The sequence below is a fragment of the Rhinoderma darwinii genome, chromosome 12 (assembly GCF_050947455.1).
Source record: "Rhinoderma darwinii isolate aRhiDar2 chromosome 12, aRhiDar2.hap1, whole genome shotgun sequence".
Classification (NCBI taxonomy): domain Eukaryota; kingdom Metazoa; phylum Chordata; class Amphibia; order Anura; family Rhinodermatidae; genus Rhinoderma; species Rhinoderma darwinii.
This window is the reverse complement of record NC_134698.1, coordinates 82,538,403-82,555,387: the sequence shown is the minus strand read 5'-3', so window position 1 is coordinate 82,555,387 and position 16,985 is coordinate 82,538,403. Positions and strand designations below refer to the sequence as shown.

General features: G+C 44.5%; 1 protein-coding gene across 5 annotated transcripts in view; it reads right to left on the bottom strand.

Annotated features, from left to right (window-relative positions):
• The window catches only part of CCDC88C (coiled-coil domain containing 88C), a 61,588-nt gene that overhangs the window by 13,356 nt on the left and 31,247 nt on the right, over window positions 1-16,985 (bottom strand). For 4 of the 5 annotated variants that reach the window (XM_075844330.1, XM_075844331.1, XM_075844332.1 and 1 more), the window contains exons 13-25: window positions 15,870-16,051; window positions 14,624-14,761; window positions 13,465-14,535; window positions 11,201-11,328; window positions 10,584-10,725; window positions 9,625-9,795; window positions 8,904-9,065; window positions 8,062-8,339; window positions 7,068-7,211; window positions 6,068-6,254; window positions 4,011-4,156; window positions 3,758-3,847; window positions 626-858 (exon numbers count right to left, since the gene is read on the bottom strand). In XM_075844330.1, coding sequence (XP_075700445.1) covers window positions 626-858; window positions 3,758-3,847; window positions 4,011-4,156; window positions 6,068-6,254; window positions 7,068-7,211; window positions 8,062-8,339; window positions 8,904-9,065; window positions 9,625-9,795; window positions 10,584-10,725; window positions 11,201-11,328; window positions 13,465-14,535; window positions 14,624-14,761; window positions 15,870-16,051 — 3,072 coding nt within the window. Of the gene's footprint in view, window positions 1-223; window positions 411-625; window positions 859-3,757; window positions 3,848-4,010; window positions 4,157-6,067; window positions 6,255-7,067; window positions 7,212-8,061; window positions 8,340-8,903; window positions 9,066-9,624; window positions 9,796-10,583; window positions 10,726-11,200; window positions 11,329-13,464; window positions 14,536-14,623; window positions 14,762-15,869; window positions 16,052-16,985 lie in introns of those variants that run through there. The other variant, XM_075844334.1, reaches the window with a different exon arrangement.

Below are 16,985 nucleotides of genomic sequence, written 5' to 3'. Positions count from 1 at the left end.
GGAAACAGGTAACAGATTTTTATTTTTTTTTGCATGGCTGTTTGTGCAGCTAAATCGGATAGGCCCTTTGGGACAAATTCTTGAGACACTGCAATTCATTCACATAGGTGACATCACAAAGTATCCATGTTAAATACACAAAAGTTACAGCAACAATTTTTTTAAAATCTGCTTTATGTACCGTATTATGTGCTGCAGTATGGGAGTAAGCTGCAGTACCAGACACAGCCACACCCTATTTATGGCACTGTGCTTGGTTAGACAATGAAGGGAACACGACCCTCCCTAATGCGCTGTGGCCGCTTCATTCAGCTAATCTTTGGGGGATGATGGGAGTCGGACCTCCTCTGATTAATGTTGATGGCTTATCTGTAGAACAGGTCATCAATACTTTAGGTCCTGGAAAAGCCCTTTAATACAATGGAAGATTACAGACCATTTTCTGGTTTCTTTTTAGCTTGGTCTTAAATTGCAAATATATGGAAATAATCAAAAGTTCATTAAATCTGCAAACCCCAAAATAGCTCCTCTCTAGTCCGGATACACCTAGAACCAAGTGACCCCCCCAACCCCACTGAGACTCCAGATCTTTTATACCAGGAATGGAATCATTCACACAACTCACCTTTACTGGTGAAAGTCTTCGCTGCGTCTTTCTCATCGGACGCCAGAGAACAGTTATCTATATTCTCGTGCTGCACTCTCAGGGGCCGCGAACAAGACGGCGATGCAGCGATCTCCAAGTTCTCCACCGTTTGGTTGGTAACGTCACCCACTGACTTAGGTCTCTCTCTGGAACTCTCTTTTCTTGGTTTGATGAGTTTGGCAAGAGCTCGAGCACCAGACCAGTGATTCTTCCTGCAGATACGAAATCCCAGTGCAAAAATAGTCATGAAACTGGGAATTGAAAGCTCAGAAGTTGCAAAGGAGACGTCTCATAGTTTCCAAAATATAAGGATGTGTTTTATATAACAAGTAATAGGACCTTCTTTTTCATCTTGTTTAGGCTTCGTTCACATCTGCGCTAGGGCTGCGTTCCGGAATAGACTACGGTATTGATTCCGTCAAAACGACTGAACCCCTGCACAACGATTGGCACTGGATCAGTCACCATTGAAATCAAGGGTGATAAAAACGGAAACCTATGGTTTCCGTTTGTGTCTGTCAGGGCTCCATCCTGACGGAAAGCTCAGACGGAACGGAGCCCTGACGCTGATGTGAACGAAGCCTTAAGTACATTACACAAGGTATTGTTTAGGATTATTCAAAAAGAATTTGGGAAACAAAACTAGGAGATGGACCAAAGTATGCGGAGACTTTACAGCAAAATACGTCAATAGTGACCATGAGAAAGCGGAAAATGAAGAGTAACACTCCATAATACTAATACCTCTGACTAAGGCCCCGTGCACACGCAATTGCGGATCAAAATAAGGCTCCATTCGTTTCTATGACCCACAGACACCTTTCTATATATTAGGTGTCCGGGCTGTAGAAACATGTCCTATTTTTAGAATTTATGGACCATGTACCTAGAATTTATAATGGGCCGCGAATGCGGGTGATAGTCCGCGGCCGTCTGTGCCTCTAATCACGGACTGTGGTTACAGCTATGGCCATGTGCAGGTGGCCTCAGGCTTCATGAGCACATTGAGGAGTTTGGTGCAGACAATTCGCAGGTAAAATCCACACCTAATAAAAGTACTTTTTTTTTTTTTTTAATGCGTTCTTAGGTGCATTTTGATGCGGAAACAAGGTTTTTTTTTATGCTGTGGATTTTGGTGCGTTTATTTTTTAAACTTGTCAGATACAATTTGCAAGTGGAAACGTAAGATAAATTGACACGCTGCGGATTTAAAAATACGCACCGCAGGTCAATTTACACGCAGAAAAAAAAATCTGCAACACGTAGATGAGATTACTTGAAATCTCATTTACTTTGCGGACATGGTGTCACGCTGCGGATTTGCTGCACGTAATATGCATCGTGTGCATTTGGCTTAAAGATGACACCAAAAAAGTGCAAACCCAATACGGACATACAGTGCCTACATCCTAGAACATACATTACAAATATAACAGGGTCTAGAATATACTGCCAATAGTGAACATATAGCACCATACAGTGCACACCCAATACTGGCATACAGTGACTACATCATAAAACCAAACATAATACTGACAGTTGACATACAGAGCCATACAATGCATGCTTAATAGCAGTTTTCCAGTCTGAAGAAACTGACAGTGCATCCTCAGGATAGGCCATCAGTGTCTAATCGGTGAGGGTCCGACTCCCGGCACCCCCGCCGATCGGCTGTTTTGAAGGGGCCCCAGCGCTCGCTCATACGATAGCTGCTTCCCCTTCATTTCCTTTACTGCTCACACTGAGAATCACCGACACACCTGTGGTGGAGGTTCACAGTATTACAGCCTCCTCCTATTCACTGATCGGCGGGGGGTGGGGGGCGTTAGATCCCGACTGATGACCTATGCGGAGGATAAGCCATCATTTTCTTTGGACTAAAAATACATACAGCGACTACGTAAGAACTATAGATTGCAAACAGAATACAGGATCTATATTATACGGTCATACAGGGAACATACAGAGCACCAAATACTGCTGTGAAGTGGAAACATACCGGAATGGTCACGTTGTGTCTACATGGACTATATACATGCAGACATAATAAGGCTACGTTCACACACAAAGTAAAAAAAAACAACCTAAAAATCTTCACCAGAAGTTGCAATGAAATCCACAGGTGCTGCGTGCAAATTTGTTGTGGAAATAGCTGCGGATTTCACTCTTTGCACAGCAATCAATGAAACCCACAGAATATCCACCGCGTTTCCGCTACAGATGGGGCCTTGTGTGGACTAATAAAGATAAACGTTTTATGTTTAAAGATTTTTTTTTTTTCATCCATTGGTTCATGAACAGATAGTTGTACCGCACTTTGTTGCAGAATTTCTGTGCAGAATCCGCCACAAATATGTGATGTGTGAATGCAGCCTAAGGCCCTGTTCACACAGTTTTTTGCAGGCAGAAAAACCTGCCTCAAAATTCCTCCAGGAATTTTGAGACCGATTTTGACCTGCCTTCACCTTCTCTGCTGTATTTTTCGGCCGTGGCCATTGAGCGCTGCGGGCAAAAAACTCCCACTTTCTCTGCCTCCCATTGATTTCAGTGGGAGGTCAGAGACGGAAACGCAGGAAGAAACAGCATGTCGCTTTTTCCTGCTCGCGGGAAGAAAAGAAAAAAAAAAAACAAACACCTCCAACTCCCATTGAAATCAATGGGAGGCAATTTTGCCAGTCTTTTGGCACGGTTTTCGCGTCAAAAACCGCACCAAAAAAACTGAGTGAACTAGCCCTAATACTACAATGCAGTGAACATATAGCACCATACAGCGCACACATAATACTGCCATACAGGACCTCACATAGCACCGTACACCCCAAATAATACCATGACCTGCGCTACAAGGTCAATTTGCAATGATCCACCAGGCCCCGCACTGTTACAGCTGCATGAGGCGAGTATTTAGCGGTGGGAAAGTCTTTCCTGATTTAACAGGATGGGATCTGATGGTGTCCGGACTGAATATGCGGCTCTGGCATGGAGCTGCCTGCGAGGGAGAAGGCCTTGGAGGCCCCGGGGCTTTTGCTCCTGCTATAATCCAACCCGGTCACCACAGTGCTGAAATACTCTGTGCAACATACGAACAGGACAATGATTAGGGACACTCACTTCTTGGGCGCAGGGTCATAAAACTTATACTGGTCCATTATTTTCTCCTCCAGCTTCTCCTTCTGTCGTCTTAGGTCGTTTAATTTATCTCTACGGAAAGAAAAACCAATCACATGACTATGTACCAAGAGTCCGCAACCGTTTCCTCAGTACTCCTAATAATACATCAGTGCGCTAGACATGGATACGGTGTGACGTAAATGCGCGTGATGTTTGGAGATTTTACACTGGGGGGCCCATGACCTCCACCTACATGTACTGTTTCTGCTCCTCGTAATAATGCTCTTTACTCTCCATACTGGACTCCAGCAACATCTGGTTCTGCTGATTTAACATCTGGATCTGGCTGAGAAGGTGATGGTTCTCCTCTTCCAGATTACGCTTCAGGCGGCTCATCAGCTGCAAAACACAAGACAATGTGACAAAAGATCCAACTTCATACAGTAATTATACAGATTCCAAGATACAACAGTGCCACCCAGTGGCCAGTTGAGGAAATTGTCAAAATATTTGCTATAAATGACATGAATATGATAGATTTGCGGTGCCTTTGTTTCAGCATTTTGAATGCAGTTTATTTTTTTTACAGATTGTGTTGATTTCCAGATCTCATAATATATTAGAAGATGGAAATAATTATCACTGTACAACATCACCTGTCCACTCTAGGTGTCTCGCTCTTGTAACGTCCAGTGTCTCCATTGGTTGATATAAGCTAGAGGGCCTGTTGTCTTGGAGGGTATGTTCACACTCTTACTAAAAAACGTCTTAAAAATACGGAGCCGTTTTCAAGGGAAAACGGCTTCTGATTTTCAGAAGTTTTTTTTTTAGCAACTCGCGTTTTTTACCGCCGTTTTTGGAGCGGTTTTTCTATAGAGTCAATGAAAAACGGCTCCAGAAGTGACATGCACTTCCTTTTCACGGGCGTCTAACGCGGCCGTTTTTCAAAACGGCCCGTGGGAATAGAACGCCGTTTTTCCAATTGAAATCAATGGGCAGATGTTTGGAGGCGTTCTGCTTCAGATTTTGCAACCATTTTCCGCCCATTTACCGTCCGAAACGCGGCCAAAAATAAGCCGTGTGAACATGCCCTAAGAGTCAATGACACGATGCGTATTACGTGCAGTTTTGCCGCTGTGTAATACAGTACCAGCATAGTCAATATCATTCCAGGAAATCTCATGTACAGGCTGCGGTATTTTTCTGCACGTAAATTGACCTGCGGTGTGGATTTTAAAGTCTGCAGCATGTCAATTTATCTTGCATTTCCGCTTGCGAATTGTATGTGACTCGTGCTGGGGAAAATCGCGCCAAAAAACCACACAATTTGGTGCGGTTTTTACCTGCGCATTTCCTGCGGTTTTGGTGTGTAGTTTCCGCAGCAAGATGTGCAACACGTGTATGTAGCCTATGAAGGATCTGTCACTAGTTTATTAATTCTCTATTTCCTAACTAAACTAATAGGCGCTTTGCTGCTGATAACTACAGTGTCTTTTTCCCCCAAAATATGCGAATATGGCTCTAATAGCCAAATAGGAAGCCACTTTCTTTTCACTCTGGGCGGTGTAATGTTTTCTGTATGACGCTGTCCAATCAGCTTCTGCCCCTTCCCTGCCCAGTAACGCAGTGTGATCATATAATCTACAGCTTCCTGACTGTTTTCATCTGCAGATGTCTCCGGTTGTTTCTCCTTTCATATGAGACTAGATCTGCTGCTCTATGTGGTCCACAGTGATCCCCCTTCCCTCCAGCCTCAGTCTCTCACACTGTGTGAAGCAGCTTCATGCTGATAGGTCCGTGTCATTGGCTGGGAGGAGCTCCACCTCAGGAGGATCGCTGGTGGTGACGCCCACTTGTCTAGTATAGCCTCATTTACATATTTGGAAAAAAGCTCATAACTTCTAAAATAATAAACTTTCTGGGACACAATTTTCACTGGAATTATCAGTGTGACAGCGCCTATCGGATTGATGGAGCCTCTATAAAGCTATCCTGAAACTACAACTCCCAACATGGCAGGGGTTTCACAACACCAAGGGTCGCAAACCACTAGCACGAGTCTACTCGCCGACAACCACCATCAGTGCATTCGTCACAGTGGTCGTTCAGTACTTGTAGCTGTCAACCCAATTAACATTTGCATTAACCTTTTATATGCCATGTGAGCAAGACGACCACAATCCGCCCTGGTTATGGTTGTGGGATATTTTATGTTATGTAATAACTTCAGGTCTGGTAGGAATTTCCACGCAGATTTACACCGAGGAGAAAGAAGAAATTCCCTGCAGAGTAACTATGGCCTCGTCCTACCTCACAGCGATTGTCCAGCTTGGCCAGAGTCATGTCCATGGTCTGGTGCTGCTCCTTTAACTCATCGAATCTCGCCTGCCAGCGGTTCAGCTCCATTTGGGCGTTGTTTAGCGAGCTCTTCATATCCTTTGTGTGTTTGTGTAAAGTGTTATATTCTCCTTGGAGCTCTCCGTGCAGGAACTTCAGCCTGAAACACACAGAAAATGCAGCACCAAATGGAAAAAAAAAAATAAAATCACATTTAAAAAGGTCTTTTTTATTGATCTAATATGAAAAATGAAACAATTTTGCAAATAGACTTGATTAAAAATGTCCTACCGTTATGTGTCTGCAGCTCTTATGCATCTCCATGGTAACAGACAACAAACAAACCCTGTGCAGTCTGATCCTGCAGTCATTACACTCTCTTCCATTTGTCCACTGCTTCTTGCTAACTTTACCAAATGTGTGATAGTAAGAATTAGGGGGGAGATGAAAGTCTGGGTGACTGCCGGATCAGACTGCACAGGGTTTGTTGGTTGTCTGTTACCATGGAGATGCTTAGATCTGCATAGGAGCTGTAGATACAAAACGGTAGGAAATTTTTTAATGAAGTTGCTTTATTTTAGCTCATAAAGGGACACGGTCTGCTCGATTTAAACTAGAAACTGAATGAAGGCTGGAGCATAAAAAAGGGGAAGGTCAGCATTGGCTTGATGTTCAATTGCAAACGGACTAGCGGGGGAAGGTTTCTGCTGCTGCATGCTGCCTCCTGGCCAGACATTGATCTGATCTAAGGGGAAGGTGTGGATATCCGGATCAGGATCCAAGAAGACTAGCAGGTAACATAGTCGTGGTGATCAGGGTTTAATCTTTACTTCGTGTCCCTTTAAATTAACATTTGGCAACAAATACACAAACTTTGCTCGGGGAATCGACAGAACAGAAAAGCAAAACTATGGCAAGAAATGCAATAAAGTCCCGCGCCCCTCGTTACAGGAACCCCGACTGCTGCTCTCACCGGTCATGCTCTTCTCGTAACTTCTCATTCTCGCTCACAGCCAGGAGGTTCTTCTTCTTTTCCTGCTGTAACCCTTCATTCTCGCTGTTTAACACTTTGTCCCGTTCCTCCAGCTCGGCTTTGTAGCGCAACAAGTTGTTGTAACTGCAACAAAATAGCGAAAACTCCATAACGTTGAACATATAAATAGGAAAAGGACAATAATCCCAATGTTCCTGTGCATAAATTGTCATATTGATGGATAAGAAGCTTTAATTTTGTCCTCACGCAGCTGAGTAGCTGTTACAATGTATCAGTGTAATCAGCCTGGAGACCAGGACAGGAGAGAGACTTGTGCTGTGGCTGTGTTTAGCTCACAGAGGATTGCCTGCACTGATACATTGTTATATTCTGCAGCTGTGCAAGCAGGATTAGTTCAGCACAGGTTTTCAGACTCTGTAAATTGAAACATTGTTTAAATCCAGACAGCAAGCAGGGATCTTGAAATGGGAAGGGCATTTTTTTTTTTTTAGTAGGACATCTTATCGATGCTCTAATTGAATTAAAGGGGTTGTACAGGATTAGAAAAACAGGTTTTTGTTTTTTTTCAGAAACAGCGCCACCTCTGTCTATGGGTGGTGCCTGGTATTGCAGCTTGGCTTCATTAAAGCAAAACAAGGCTGAGCTGCAATACCAGACACATCCTGAGAACAGGGGAGGCTCTGTTTTTGGAAGAAAGCAGACATGTGCTTTAAATCCGGGACAACCCTTTTAACAGGTGTATTCGCCAGATGTGGTTTTGCCGCGTTTTTTATCTCGTGGCCGAATAACTCATGTTTTTACAGAGAATTGCAGCAAATCGCGGTAGAAACGCATGCGTTTTTCGATGCAGTTTTTGGCCGAGCGGCCAAAACCGCACTATGTGAATACACCCCAAGTATGACAGATTGATTTAGGTATAAATTCCCTTATAAATCATTGTCTGCCATTAAGTCCGCCTGTGAATATCCCCCACCTGTCCTCCAGGCTGCGGTGCATCAGCTCCAGGCTCTTGTGCTGCGTTTTCATGGCGCTGTGCTGACCGATGAGCCCCTCGTACTCCGCAGACTGGCGTTCATACAGGGACACCAGGTGATCATGGTCTCGGAGCAGTGCGTCGTGGCTGGCAACGGCCTCCTCTCGCTGGCGCACCACCTTCTCGTTCTCGCCCTCTACAGTGGACAGCTGGTTCTGCAGCTGGGAGATCTGCGATTTTAAGGAAACGCTTTGGGAAGCAGCCGCCGAGCCCTCAACCTGAAATAAATGAATGTTAAGGAGTTACTGCTCTGCGTATAATGATCTGAATGGAGGCGGACGGGCAGGGGAATAATGAAACGCCGCAGTGCGAGACGTAGCGCAGCATCAAACGTTACTACTATCAAACAGACTGAAAACTGTCCCTTCATTAACACATTACACGCTGTGAAAGCGGCAATTTGCTGAGGAGCAACTGACAATTTTTGGACGTCATTAGGGTAATATTTATAAAGTAAGAATGTGCTCAATTTGCAAACACTTTTCCTACAAATGCAGTTTTACAAAAACTGCAGCAAAAAAATACAACTTACCCCCAATGTGTGAACACACCCTAAAGTAGAGTTCTCCTTTAAATGACGAACACTGCAGATCATGTGCAATAAACACACACACACACCACACACACACACACACACACACACCACACACACAATTTATAATCACTGTGTAGCTTGAGTTACAGAGCCTTAACCTCAAGCTTTTCTCAAAACTCCCCTTGCCTGTTGGAACTAGATAAAAAATACCCATATCTTCCCCCTGGCGTATGGACGAGCCTCTTACCTGCAGATTTGCAGTCTGTGTCTGCAGAGCCGTGTTGTTTTCTTGCAGGAAAGTGATCTGTTTCTGCAGCGCCCCCATCTGGTTATTGAGGGAATGGTTCTGTGTTTCCAGGTGCCGCAGTTGGTCTTTCATCAGCTTCTTCTCCGCTTGCAATGCTGCGTTCTTGAAAAAAGTGATTGTATGGTCAAGAAAAACAGCGAGACGATGTCACGTGTGATCAAGGCGTCCGCAAGTTTCTGCCATTGTCCCGTGATGCTAAAATTCTTAGTCTAAACGCTGCATAAAAATCACAGAATACTGCAGCTCTTGAAACCTGTTGTCACCGTTACAGTTGCGCCTCATAGTATCTCAAAAGATCCCGAATTCTGTGCTGATTAATGCCATATTATCTCGTTACAGGGGATGTAGCTCAGTTTTTCTGTTGCTACCAGTCCCCCAGTTCTCCTGGCACAGCCTTAATAACATGGCTACCTGCAGTCACCACTAGGGGGAGCTCACTGAAGACTGATTATTGGGTTTAATGGGAGCGGTATAAAGCTTTATGCAGAAGGCTCCGCCTACAGGCAATCAGAATTTTATTGTGTAAGTTTATCTCTGTGTAAAGGAGAGCAGAGGATTTGGAGCTCTGTATTAGAAAAATGGAGCACCGACCCCTATAAAGACAATGATGGAATTCTGGACCTACAAACTGAGACAACGTCCATTAATATCCAAAACTTACATCCCGCTCCAGCTCGATGACACGGTCCTTCACCCTCCACAGCTCCCGTGTGCCCTCCGGCTGCCCGTTCTTCAGGGTCTCGGTGCTGTGGATGTTACGGCCGTTCCTACCCCGGGAATTCTGGACGCTCTGGTCTCCATTCTCATTACGCATCTCCAGGTCTTGTTTCAGCTGAATATTAGACAAAGAAAGTTTGACTGTATTGTCAGCAAAGAGCAACTCGATGGCGCTAGGGCAGAAGGGCCACATTGCCAATTATTTTTCTTGTTTGCTCCCCAAGAGCTGACAATCTACTATCTAACTTTCCTATTCAGATTTATAATTCATGTCGCTTTCTCACGCTCTGCTGGCACCTGTTGCGCCCCGGCTGGCGATTGCCAGTCGCTTCCTGGCACTGATTACGTTTCCTGTGCAAACTGTATATAGATAGTGGAGCCGGGATATTAATTGCTGCAGATGAAAGTACAATCAGCGATTATGTTCTTAATGGGCTTGTCCGGTGTTAAGTTCTGCAACTTTGTAATATACTTCAATGCCTCACTGTTCTCAAGATCTCTGCTTGCGGTCTGTAAATAAAAACAGGCTAAAAACTTGTTCCATCCCATTCTATACCCCAATGTGAAATCTTGCCTATATTCTGAGTTAGTAAGGGGGGGGGGGTCTTCTGTCCAGGATCCTCATCTCTTGGTCAGAGTGGAGAGCGGTTACATAGAGCAACTGTGGAGGGCCTGTACTGTCCTGTATGACACAGACAACACATTGATATGAATGGACACTGTGTAATACTTCATTTCTCCTGGGGTGGCGCTGCAGGGAAACAACACTTTCTGCCAGGTTTCCCCACAGATCACAGCTGATCGCTGGGGGTCTCACACTAACACAGGGGGACATTATGTGAGACCCTCCTAACAAGTAAGGATTGCCTAAAAGCAGAGGACCCCTTTAAGTTCAAAACTTACTGAATTCAGCTCGTTCTGCAGCTGCTGGTTAAGACTCCGAACTTCGTCCACCTGACCCTCAAGCGCCAGAATTTTACTTTCTTTTACGGCCAACGTTGTCTTTAGTGTTGATTCAATCCGACTTTCCAGAATCTTGTATTTCCTGTAACAGACGGCGCGCGGTGATAAACGGTTCATTTATAGAGGGTGTATTCATATCTTTGTATGTCAAGGATTCTGGCGGTTCTTAGCACTGGAAATACGTGACAACGCAGTGACCGCGGGGGCCCCGAGGTTTCTACACCTCCTGTTTATCAATACACTACAGTCAGCCTCTCTCTGGCCTAAATTGGCTGATAACAGGGAGCAATGATTTTATTCAACTGCACATCAAATAAAGACTAGAGCAATTGCAAGTTTGGTGCCCTTTAAATACTTAAAATGTTGCAAATTATTTCAATAAAAAAATATTAACATTATAAAAAAAAAAAAAAAAATGTATAAAACTGCCCTAGCTCCTCCTCCTCCTCAGGCCACACCCCCTCCAGACGCTATCTAGCTGTTCTGTTTTGTCATTACGCCACCAGTCCGACAAGCTGTATATCCCGTGCAATGTTTTCTATATAGGGGTCACTTACTTTTCAGCATTACTGTTCTCATCTTGTAGCATTAACTCTTTATTTAATCCGATCTTCTCGAGTTCCAGGCTCAGTTTGTCCAACTCGCTCGACATTTGTTGCGTTTTCAATTTTTCCAAGACCAGGTCCTGTAGGAAAGGTCCGAGTCAGCAACAGACAGATATACGAGGAATCTGGGAGGTAAATCTGATCTCTAGATCCTTCTATATTTTACAGTATAAATCTATATCCTGAGATCTTCTACTCCGGTCACACACAAAGTTGTCTTTACAATTCAGCTATTCTCCCGTTACCAGAGCGCAGTGCATTATGGGAGCTCAGATAACAGGTTGGTAGGTCTCATGTCTGACTGCAGATAAAACACATAATAAATCCCATGTAGGAACCGGTAGACATTTTACTTTGGATGTGACTGCAGTAAATGATTCCTCTTATCTGAGTGGGGAGCTATGCTTTAACCCCTTAATGACCAGCGTGTTTTAAACCTTAATGACCAAGCTATTTTTACGTTTTTCCATCGTTGCATTCCAAGAGCTATAACGTTTTTATTTTTGCGTCGACATCGCTGTAGAAGGTCTTGTTTTTTTTGTGGGTCAAGTTGTGTTTTTTAATAGCAACATTTTGGGGTACATATAATTTATTGATTAACTTTTAATTAACTTTTTGGGGGGGGGGGGAATGGAAAAAAAAACAACCATAAATTTCGCTACTCTTTTCTTTTGCGCCTTAGATTTACACCGTTTACTGTGTGGTATAAATAGCATAATAACTTTATTCAGTGGGACATTACGATTGTGGCGATACCAAATTTATATCGATTTTATTACTTTTACACAGTAAAAACACTTTTTTTCAAAATTATTTGTTTTTGTGCCGCCATGTTTTAAGAGCCAGAATTGTTTTATTTTTACGCCAATGCAGCTGTATGCAGCTTGTTTTTTGCGGGACGACTTCTAGATTATATTGGTATCATTTTGGAGTACATGCGACTTATCAAATTTTTTTGAAGGCAGGATGAACAGGGGACAGCAATTCTGGCATTGTTTTTTTTGTTTTTTTACGGCGTTCACCGTGCGGGTTAAACAATGTAATCGCTTTATAGGTGAGGTTGTTACGGACGCGGCGATACCAAATATGTGTAATGTTTTATTTTTTATTTTTTCATATTAAAGTAATTTTTTAAGCGGGTTTTTCATTTCTTTTATTTGGGATTTTTATTTATTATTAACTTTCTTAAACTTTTTGATAACTTTATTTTTAGTCCCACTGGGGGACTTCACTATGCGATCTCTGATCGCTTTTTATAATACACTGCAATACTTCTATATTTCAGCGTATTATTGCCTGTCAGTGTAAAACTGACAGGCACCTGCTAGGTCATGCCTCAGGCATGGCCTAGCAGGCATCCACTACATGCAGACCTGGGGGCCTTAGTTAGGCCCCTGGCTGCCATAGAAGCCATTGGCACCCTGCGATTGCAATTGCAGGGTGCCGATGGGGTGAGAGAGAGAGCACCCTCCCTCCAAAACCACTTGAATGCAGCGCTCGCTATTGAGCGCCACATCTAAGGGATTAAACGGGTGAGATCGATGTTGAGATCGATCCCGCCCGTTAGTGCAGGTGTCCGGCTGTCTTTTGACCTCCCGACACCTGCTTTAGCCGGCACAGGACACCCGTGCCGGGCTTATGTCAGAGCGCCGTGAAAAAGCGTATAATACAAGGGGGACCTCTGTTCAGGATCCTCATCTCTTGGTCAGAGTGGAGAGCGGTTACATAGAGCATCTCTGGAGGACCTGTCCTGTATTACACAGACAACACATTGATATGAATGGACACTGTGTAATACTTCATTTCTCCTGTGGTGGCGCTGCAGGAAAAGTAAACACTTACTGCCCGGTTCCCCCACAGATCACAGCTGATCACTGAGAGTCTCAGCAAGTAAGACACTTTGTGATCAGCTTATTATCAAGGGACCCCTCTAACAAATAGGGATTATGCAAAGCTGAGAACCCCTTTAATTAGGTTGTCTGTGACAACTTTAGGGATTTACCAATATAGTCGGTAAAGATCACACATTTAAGGGGGTACACTTTTAAGGGTTAAGTCTGCGCTGTAAAGCAATGATCTCCAACTCTTGGCTCTCCAGTTGTTGCAGAACTACAACACGTTGGGAGTCAGTTTTTCACCAGCTGTAGAGCCACAGGTTGGAGGTCACTGTTGTGAAGATACATCTGGTGTCAGGTAAAGCGTTGTGAACTCCGCACCTCTCTTAGTGTCGCCAGTGTCCTCTTATCAACAGTCAGATGTTGCACCAAGTCTTTGTTCTCCTTCTCTAGTTCTCGGGTTCTGGAAGAGAAGTCCGTCAGCTTGGAAACCTCCTTCTCCAGCGTTTTGTTTTCCTTCTCCCAGTCGGCCAGCTTGACCGTATTATCATCCAATATGGCGTCTTTCAGCTCTACCTGCTGCCAAAGCCTCTTTGATTCCTTCTCCAACATCTTCTTGTCTTTCTCCAGCTGCGTCATCTCCTGCTCCATGATCTTCTTCTCTTGTTCTAACCTTTCTAGCCTCTTGCTGGAAATTTTCATCTCCTCCAAGGTCCTCTGCAGTTCTTTATTCTCCTTCTCGGTTTCCTTCAGCTCGGCTTCCAGCTCCACCACTTTCTTATTTCCAGTTCCCATCATCTGCTGAAGCCTCCAGTTTTCCTGGCTCAAGCCTTGGTAGCTCACCTCCAGACGCTCAGACTTTTTCCCCAGCGCCTTCAGCACTTCCACGTTCTTCTGCAGCTCTTCCTTCTCTTTCTGGAGATCGTTGTTCTCGCTCTCGATCTGGGTGATCTTGGCACAGGAGAATCTCATGGCTTCTACCGATCTCCTGAGCTCCAGGTTCTCCTCGTCTAGCTGCTTGTTCTCGTTCTCCAGAACCTCCAGCCGGATGGAGACATTCTGCAGGGTGTCCAAGGACTTCTTAAATATTCGGTTTTCACTTTCCAGCTTTCCATTCTCTTTCTCCAGAGCTTCCACCTTCTCCTCTATGATCCTCATAGAGGACAACTTCTTGGTCAACAGCTCGTTCTGCTTCTCCAGCCGTCTGACCTCGTTCTCCATCTCCGCCACTTGTTCCACCTTGTCCTTGACCTGCTCGTACGCCTTCTGCAGCTGCTTCTTCTCATGCTCCACCTCATTCAGCTTACTGCTGGTGTCCGTGATGGTCTCATGGAGCACCTTGTTTTCCATCTCAACGTCTTTGACTCTCGAATCTGCACTTTCTTGGGCCCTTTGTCGTAAAGCCGCCATCGCCTGAGACAGATGTTTATTTTCCTGTTCCAGCTCTTTGATCTGCAGAAGAAGTTTGTGTCCGGAGTAAATGTCTTAAATATTAGAATAATTGATTGAAAAAAAAAAAGTAGATACTTTAATTACCAACCTGCTTTTCCTTCTCGGATTTAACATTGTCCAGGTGTCGAGAGAGCTTTTCCTTTTCTTTCAGTAAATCTTCTCCAAGACTCTCCAGGTCCGTGCTGCTCTGTTTTTCCTTCTCAATTTGAGAGTAGAGGTTTTCAATCTTGGAGAAATGAATACAATCAGCGTCAGACTGGAGTCCAATGGGCCCACCAGAGGGAATGATTCTTACGGCCCACCCACCATCTCTACAGAATATGTCCACATCCACTTATCATTGTACACATTGGACAGATCGTCAATAAGGTCTCATGGGTCATAAGAAAGCGACACTAGCGCCAAGTGCTTGGCTCCAAATGGAGTTGTCTTCTGCTAGATCTTCTGGAAACCATGATTGTGAGAGAGCCTGGGCCCCCCGGAGGATCCTCTGGTGGGTCATTCCGAACCCTGAATATTATCTTTAGTCTGTCACACATTTCCTTCACACTTAACTCACAGTGGACCCTACTAATCACCCACCATGGCTGTACGCACAGTGATGTAGCTACAGGGGTTGCAATACAGCCGGGCCACAAAGCGCTGTCACCGCCGCATCAAGTGTCAACAAAAGCAGAGTTACTGTAGAAACTGGGGCCTGTGGAGCTTCCATGTGAGACTACAAGGGTCCCAGATACTACTGTACCGGGCAGCGGCAGAGATGGAGAGGACCCGACCTGGAAACCAGGTGAATGGAGGGGTCTGGGGCTGAATGGATTTCAGGGTCTGGATTTATTGTGGGGTCTGCAGTGCAGGGCTATGGAAGCCATATTATGGCTTCAAAACCCACCTAAAATTAGATACAATACCCCAAAATATTATTAATATCTGTCCCACATTCAAGCTAATGTACCAGAGCTTCTGGCCCAAATAATGGAACTGTACCTAATAATGAAGTGGAAACCTTCCAAGTAGGACTATATATCATTTTTTAAAATGAAACTATTTCAATCTACACCAGATTTAAAAAAAAAAGTTTTGGAATAAGATATTTTTTTTTTAAAGTAGTGGGGATGTAGATTATTGGGGCACCATTCTGATGCAGAACATACATTGATGGTTTCTTCTAACTGGTAGGGTTCCCTAGTGTCAGGTAGCTGCCCCAAAGCATCTATTAACCATAGTAAGAAACTTGCCTTTTTATGGAAGTTTTCTCCAACCCCAACCAACCTCCTTATAGCACGGAGATCACCACAAGGCCACCATTGCCGGTCAGCCATCTCCCGGGCACCTACCTTCTTGTGGAGTTGCTGGTTGTCCTTCTCCAGTTCTTGGCTCTTGAGGCTGCTCTCCTCCAGACTGATCGAGGCTTCTCGTAGCTCCTGTATGATCTGCTGGAGACTTTGGTTGTCCTTCTCCAGCTTTAGGACGCGGCTGGACGCCGACTCGTTCAGCTCAAACACAAACGATTTCCTGGCTGTTAAAGGAATAAGCTGTGAGTATCAGACCAGGCGAGGACGGACAATGATCTCCTAGTATTACAGGTCACGAGCCCCTTTACCGACCACTAGAGCCACGATACACTTGGTGGGAACTTCGCACTTGTTTTTTTGTATATCCATCACACACCTTGAGGAGTGTCGTAACCAGTGGCCTTGGGTCATCGGTCACTACCCTCATGCCTGAATGGTCAGTCTGCCCATCAGACTGGACACCAGGAGAAATCCAAACGCCCTATGGAGTCCATTCTCATCTCCAACTACTATTCCCATCATGCCCTCACAGCCACAGTATTGTCAGAACAGAACCATATTGTGGCCCTAACACTGTTACCCACGAGCGGAGACGGCTGGAAAAACTACGACTTATCGCTAAAAAACGAACTCAACACAAAACCCATTGAGAAAAAATAATTATTCTGTCATGACACACGACGGCCACTAGGAGGAGCTTCTCTGCTGCATTTGGTAATTGTAGGAGATCCGTTGATGACTTATTGAGTAAACATTGCATCTCAACGTCCCGAGCAACACGATAACGAGCAGGTAACACGACACGAGGGGCCGGAAGACGCGCAGACTGCGCAAATTACTCTCCTGATATGACCTGAGCAGCCGGAAGAGGAAAAAAAAGTAGCGGGGGGGATTTTTTTTTAATTATTTGGCGTGTATAATTTTGTATATACAGGTTGATATAACATCCTGGTTACAATTTAGGCCCTGTTCACACAGTTTTTTGCCACAGAAACCGTGGCAAAAAAATGGTCGAAATTGCCTCCCATTGATTTCAATGGGAGGCAGAGGCGTTTTTTTCCCCCGCAAGCGAAAAAACAACACTCGTGGGAAAAAAAGCAAAATGCCCATTCTTCTGGACGTTTCCGTCTCTGACCTCCCATTGACATCAATGGGAGG